This window comes from Megalops cyprinoides, chromosome 1, assembly GCF_013368585.1.
Source record: "Megalops cyprinoides isolate fMegCyp1 chromosome 1, fMegCyp1.pri, whole genome shotgun sequence".
NCBI classification, from domain to species: Eukaryota; Metazoa; Chordata; class Actinopteri; order Elopiformes; family Megalopidae; genus Megalops; species Megalops cyprinoides.
In genome coordinates, this window is record NC_050583.1 from 36,397,864 (window position 1) to 36,405,535 (window position 7,672).

Here is a 7,672-nt window from a genome sequence, read left to right on the forward strand (position 1 = left end):
CTACCTACGCTCAACTGTTTTTTGCTTGTCTCTCTGGCATATCTCTCTTTTCATTAGTATTGCTACACCCCATCACTCACTATGCATATTCCTGGATCATACCTTCATCTCTGTTCATTGTTCCTTTGAGACACACTGAGGGAGTGAGAAAAGACATGGAGTGAGAGGAGGGATTTGATGTGTATACAAAGCCTTTAATTTTGTATTATGTTATAATTACACCTATATGCATGTATATTGAATTAAAGTATTTAAACAAATTTTTACTTTTGTGTGTGAAAAATAAGCTGAGGTTTCTTTATGAAACTGGTATTTTTTATTAAAATGAATTCTTTAAAGAGTATTCATAAAGTATAAAGTCTTCTCAATGCAAAAAAATAAGGAATTATACAAATATTAAATTAAATCTGTGTTATTGTCACATGAGTGTTTTTTCCATTGATATTACTCAGCAGTTATTGTTAATGACTGTGATGTTAATGTTATTGTTAATGAATGTGAGTCATGAGTTGCCTCTTTTTGTTTCAAACACAGTAATCCTTTTTCACGCAGACCATTTTCTAAGCGTACGCAGCTGAATTGCGAATGTAATGGATTTATTAACGCAAACTTCTCAAAACCTATGAGTAGCTTATTTTTGCTTTTGTCCTCATTGTTTGTATCAGGGGGCTCCTGCTGCTTTAGCTCTCACTATAGGGTGTCTGGCTCAGATTTACTCGTCATACCCCAGCACGGCTGTGGTTTCTTTACTTTAACACTACCCCGAACTAGAACAGTCCAGGCCCAAACTCCCACCTCTGGTTTCCTATCTGATAGGATACTAGACTTGGCTGCGTGGAAGTAGGCATGTTTGTTGTGACAGTGTTCCACACATGCTGTTATGAATGAACATTGAAAGAAGGGTCTTCAGCTTTACTTTATTGCACTTGTAAGACTACAAAGGAGAGCAAAGATACAGAACATGCATCTGATAACTGCTCTTTTCAGGTAAGAGACACATGGTGCAGCTGAATTCCGATCATGGGCTGTGTCCATTCTCACATGGTGGAAAAACATCACTCTTTACAGTAATGTCATAGCTGGTCACCTGACACACAGTGCAAAAAATCCAAATCTCACCAAGCATATTTGTCTCTTTTCAAGTCAAAATATCTCTTTACACTTAATATAAGACACAGTCGCCAAACAAGCAAAATTTCCTTGAGCTACAAGGACTTGTTTTTAGACGGTGCATCTTGAATATCTTGTTTGGTGAAACTGTCTTGAAAACATCTTACTTTGAGTGGTATATCAAATTAAGCAAGCCTTTTTGACAAGTCAGAAGGTTTTTAAACTGCATGACACAAAAACACTTCCTAATACCAGTTAAAAATGGATCAAAATTATTTTTTTTCCACCTAATTTTAATATCCCTTTTATATCCCTTTCAAGAAATCTTAACAAGTGTATTTCCACTAGTTCCATTGGCAGGTTTTTTCACTTATTACTAGCAAAAAACACCTTGTATTAATTATTTTATCTCTTATTTTTGAAGGGCTATTTTTTGCAGTGCATTAAATGCCCGATTGTCCGCAACAAGCAGAATTTAACCATGGCAAGCAATTATTTTCAAACTGCATTTGATTGCTAATTTCGTGTCATTTTTTGCTTTCAGCGTAATTATATTTAACTTGAAGTCAAACATTATTGCAATGATTTGAAAGTGTTTGAAGTGTTTGAAAACTTCAACAGAAGTGTTTGAAGACTTATGTAGATGAGCAGTAGCATAATCATTTGTTGTTTTTAATTCCAGTTTTTCAACAGTGTTTAACTAGCTCCCACATGATAGCAGCATTCATAGAGCTCTCTCAGACTGCGTAAAGAACTAGCATGTTGGAGCAGAGCAGAGGGCAGTTGGAAGGCACTGTTGTCACTATTGGAAGGGGTTCAGGAAAGGATTTATTTTAAACAGCCCCAAGCTGACATGGTATGGTCTACTTAGACATGAATGTAGCCAGCAAGAACCAGACATAAACAGGTTGCGACAGTTTCTGCAATGTGATGTACCACACCATTTTTGGGACTTCCGTTTTTTTTTTTTTCATATGACCTCAGGGCAGTCTGTCTGGTTGGGGAACTTCTCACAAGTCACAGGTTCACTGTGCTTATTTACTGTGGGATTAGTGGGAGTTCATATGGGCAGGTCACACTTGCTCAGTGGACATCACATTGAGGAAGAGGGAGATTTAGTTTTCAGAGAAATGAAACACTGACTCACACTGAATTCAAGGAAACCATTTGGAACTGTATGGTCCTTCCCATAGTGAAAACCTTGTGATCCATGTATTGAAAAACACTGCATTCTTAATGTTGTTGTCAATACTGTTGATTGTTTCTGGGGTAATTATTACTTATGTATTAATGTTTTAATTTGTGTGCCATTGGTGAGTGTTCTGCAGAACCTGTGTGTTAACCCCTCCTCTGATGTCTCCTTCATATTCATGGGCATGGATGTTTATGTTGCCATTTCACTCCCTCTCTGCCTATATATCCTTTTTCAAAACTTAAACAACACATAACAATACTTTGCTTCACTGCACACTGTGGGCATGCCAGCTGGGGCCAGCCTTTGTTAAATAGTGAGTAGACCAATAACCATCGCAACAAACAAAGATAACACTGACATTTGTCTATATTCACCTCTGAAGGATTGTTCAATCATTTATCTCACAGCCCAGTAAACTTGACTTGTATCACAATTAGCATATTTACTATGGAGAATAATTAACTATGCCCTGGAAAGTTAGGTGTTTCGCTCCTTGTGGTGTAGAGTGTCACATTCTACAGTGTGATAGTCATTGGTTTTAACCACTCGTTCATCACAAACGAATGAGATAAGCAGTGTTAACCACATTCTCACACTCAAACAGACATCTCTGGGATCTGTTTTCTTATTTAGATTACATATGAATTTCTCTAATATTTACTAGCTCGAGGCAAACTCCATAGTGTGAACATAGGTCAGACTGTAATATGCCTTCAAGCTGTATACTGTGTAAGAGTAAGACGCATTGGGAAAATAAGTCCAATCATTTCCATAGCAAAGACATTTTTGCATTTTGCACTTTTTTTTTGCATGTTTATGGCAAAACCTGACCACATCCACCCCGGCTCATGTCCATTTGCGTGCTCAGTTTCACAAGAGTTCGGAGATAAAACGTTCAAGAGGGGAAGTGTGTGACAGAAGAAGGCAAGGAATTGGGAGACTCCTATGATCTGGCTTACTAACACAGTAGTTTATCATCTAATTACTACAGATAGAAAGTTAATCGACTACATAAAGAGCAAACTAGTTGGACATTACATTGAATACTGTCTACTCTGACATTGAGTAACCTTGTTACTGTACTGCAAACAAAACAAATGGATGCAATTTAACATTGCAGAGCAAAAGAATAAGTTGTTACAGATAACAGCTTTGACTAGTATGAAATTGGAGACTGGGAAAGAATGATACCTGGTGATTGCAGTTGTCACAGAATACCAGTAGAACAGGGTTTTTCTTCTTTTTTTTTGAAAATTACTCCAGCATTCCTTCCACAGCATATACTGGCAGGTGAGGGAGGGAGGAGAGAAGGAGTGAGAGTTTTTCTCATATGATAAGGAAGCACCATAGAGAAGAAGAAACAAGGATTGGCTATGGAAGGAAGGCTGTGAGAAATATATCTGAAAAAGTCATGGCAGTTTGAAATGTATATTAATTTGTTCCATATTTGTTCCATAAACAGAGGAGATGTACATAGCTTCGTGAGCTTTGTGAAACATTGTTTTTTTTGCTTTGAAAAAAGAGTGTATTTTTTGCAGGACTTTACAGAAAGGTTTTTTATTCCATTTTGAAACATTTAATAAGATTCTGAAGAATTTCAAAACAGTAGTATATGGTTGTTTAGTGCTATTGCGGTATTACTTTCTTTTTTGACTAAGATTGTATTTTTAGTACAGAGACTGAGTCTCTCAATCAATTTCTGAGTACAGAGCAGAAGTATCTGTTTTTGGATATGGATCTTTTTTGTGGAACTATTGGCAGTTACCTGCCCTATGTCCTCCCAGCACTGGGAGGCTATGTCCTAACCTCCCTTTTCCTGCTGAAGAACCCTCACATCTTGCATAAGAAGAAACACCCAGCTTTCTACTGCACCCACATCTCTCATAGAGGGGGTAAGAAACTGGCAGAACCTGGGAAATACTGATACAGATAGAACATTTTTGACACTACAAACTGAGCTTTGAAATGAATGAAGGTCTGTCTGACTATTTAAATCACTGATTTAGTGTTGTATTCCTACATTGTAAGATATTTTGCAGTTCTGTAAAACTGTTACGTAAAAACCCTCAATGCTGTCCACTTAATTATAGATTAAATAATTGTGTACTCATCTTATCAAGGTGCAGGAGAGAGAATAGAAAATACAATGGAAGCATTTACACAGTGAGTACATCCCGACTGTTTTTTTATCCTTCAAGTTTTGATTGAGGAGCAGATTGACCCAATCTCTCTTACTATTCTCATTACTTCAGTGCAGTGAAGGAAGGGACAGGTATGCTGGAGCTGGACTGTTACTTGACCCGCGATGGGCATGTGATTGTGTCGCATGATGACAACCTGCTTAGACAGACTGGACTTAATGTTGAAATTTCATCTTTGAATTTGAAGGTCAGAACCGTATCTCTATCAAACACTTGCACTCTTTTGTTGTCATTATTGCGACTACTACAAAAATAATGTGACCACTTGCAGAAACAATACTTATATAATATCATTATCATTGTCATCAGTGATAAAATCACTTGAGTTGTGGCATTATCCACTCATAAAATGAATGTGTATGTTTCAGGACATGCCTCTCTATAAAGAAAGACTTGAGGTGACTTTTTATGCCGGTATGTACCTTTCTTATATTCTTGCAACATAAGCATGTCGGTCAGCTAGGTCAAATGGGCAGTTAGCAGTGTGTGTTAGTATTAGCATTCCATGACTCAGTGTAATGTTAACATACTGCAGTGTTCAGAGCAGAGTGTCAGTATGTATGACCTGTGCCAAAACGTCATTGTCTCTTTCCCTCAGGCCGCTATAGCACAGGTGTGGACAGGAGGTTTACTCTACTAGAAGACGTCTTCAAGAAATTCCCCAAAATGCCTGTAAACATTGAGATAAAAAAGGATGACCCCTTGCTGATAAGAAAGGTACAAATGACTTCATCAGTTAATTACAGAAGATCACTGGGCAAAATATATTACACCATCTTTATTGGATTACAAAAGTTATACAGTTAGACTTGTTCAGATTTTAAAACAAACTTGTCAAAGGAAATGAGTCAGACAAGTCAATGGAAGAAAATATCTTATCATTTTGTTATAATCCCAGATTACTGGAAAAAGGAGGGCAGTCATTTTATTGTGTCATTGTTAAGTATTTTTACTCTGATTTCAACTATTTTGTAACAGTTGATGCAGTTTAGGTGTAACAGTGCATTTTTTCTATGGTGGTGTCAACAAAGAGAAAAATATCCTCTCAATTGATATGTGTACTGTATTAACGCTGTTTATCTCATCCATAGGTATCGTCCCTTGTAAAACAGTATGATAGAGAAGACATTACTGTGTGGGCCAGTGAAAAAACACACATCATGAAGAAATGTCAAAAAGAGGTGCGCGTCCCCACACTACTCTGTGTGTGTCTGTGTCATACCATGTGGTTACACACTGTGCACTGCTGTTATCATTGGTCATTCTTCTACCAAAGCTTTATGTGTACTATACTCTGAGCATACTCATATGGCTGGAAAACAGTTGTGTACTGATGTGTATCTGTTCTGTGTATCACCGAACAAAACTATGGGGATGCAGTGTTGTGTGGTAACAGGGTGCAGGGCTGCAGTCTCGGGGGGGGGGGGGGGGGGGGGGATTCTCTTAGCAATTACATAATAATCATTCACTGCATTACACCAAGACACACAACAGTAGCAAAGCTACAGGATTCATCACTGTGCTTGATTATGGCATTGCTCTTCACTGCACGGCAAATGATTGATGTTCATAGTGTGCCTGGATGTGAAAAATATTAGTACTGAACATGTATATTGATCTATTCTGTAATACCCATGTGTCTGAATTATGCAGTATATGAGTACAGGGACAATATGTATCTAATTGTACATTTATTATCATGTCCTTGTTGTACAATTCTATGTTGATCTCACTCTTGATAAATACAAGCCTGTTATGGTGGTATTTTGAAAAAGCATAAAAAGCTCACTCTTTCTGTGTAGAACCCATCCATGCCTTACATGTTCACACTGAGTAGAGGGATGCAGCTGCTGCTGCTCTACTACACTGGCCTGCTGCCCTTTGTGCCCCTGAGAGAAAGTTTCCTGCAGTTCTACCTGCCCCAACTCTTCAACAGGTGGACACAATGCAAGATTGTGTGTGTGTGTGTGTGTGTGTGTGTGTGTGTGTGTGTGTGTGTGTGTGCATGTGTGTACATCTATGATGAGTTAGCACAGCATTAAAGGTGATAATCAAGGCACACACACCCACAGTCTGCCTGCAGCTAAATAGTCAGTGACTTTCAGATGTCAAGGTTGCAGTTGCCTGGACAGCAAGAAATGGGCAGATGGAAAGACAGAAGCTGTGCACTTGTTTTGGTTATTTCATGTTTTAACTTATTTGCAGTATTAAAGTAACAAGGTCTCTATCCATAGATAAAATGTGTCATTTGATTTCCATTTATATGTTAAAATTACATTTGTCATCTAGGACATATATTCCTGAATCACGAATTCTGAAGAATCGACTGGTCATCTGTCTGATTGAAAAGTGAGTATATTTACAAATTTGGTCATAATCTTTGAGTATTAATGAGGTCATTATTAATGTGAACATAATTATACAAACTTACCAACAATTTCTTTCAGACTGACAATGAAGAAGAGTCTGTTTAAACACTTAACAGAACGGGGTATTCAGGTAAAAGGTTTTTTATTGCAGTGACTATTATATTATGATACTTTTACTTTATATTGTATTAAACGTCTCTCTTGATGTGTATATGTAAATTGCAGAGGGCTTGTATTGTTTGTTGAATGCAATAATAATTATTATTCTGTGTTGGTGTGCATGCATGTGCATATTTCACCAGACGGATTGTCTCTAGCTACTCACCATGTCCTTGTTGGATCATCATACTGCCTGAATGCAGATGATGTAGTAATTGGTGCATATAATAAATATAAAACAGCTTTTCTGTCTCAACAGACACTTACAGGCATGCAGAAATGATGCTACAAGAAAGTCAAGGCAATCCTACCACTCCCAAATGAGCACTGATGACTTTATATATTGAATCTATTGTATACACATTAGAAAAAGCCAAAAACTAAGAAATCCAAAACTACAAGACCTGAGGTATTTAAGCATGGTTCTCCAGGGGAATGAATGCTGGAATGATCTCTCTATCTGCCCTCTCCTGCAGGTGCACCTCTTTGTTTGCAATACGGAAAGGGATATGGAGGCAGCATTTGCAGTTGGTGCTACGGGAGTGATGACTGACTACCCCAGCGTGTTGTCAAACTACCTTCGCAATCACCCACCTATTGCTCCCCCTTTTCCAGCAAAAGAAACAGCCGTGCACTAG

General features: G+C 37.8%; 1 protein-coding gene across 1 annotated transcript; it reads left to right on the forward strand.

The window, feature by feature from the left end:
• The first annotated feature begins 3,955 nt into the window (after positions 1-3,955).
• gdpd3b (glycerophosphodiester phosphodiesterase domain containing 3b) lies at positions 3,956-7,672 on the forward strand. The gene is made up of 10 exons (XM_036536968.1): positions 3,956-4,197; positions 4,426-4,468; positions 4,558-4,693; positions 4,875-4,920; positions 5,105-5,223; positions 5,598-5,687; positions 6,309-6,442; positions 6,796-6,855; positions 6,954-7,005; positions 7,511-7,672. The coding sequence occupies exons 1-10, from the start codon at positions 4,038-4,040 to the stop codon at positions 7,670-7,672; spliced, it is 1,002 nt and encodes a 333-aa protein (XP_036392861.1). The 5' UTR covers positions 3,956-4,037.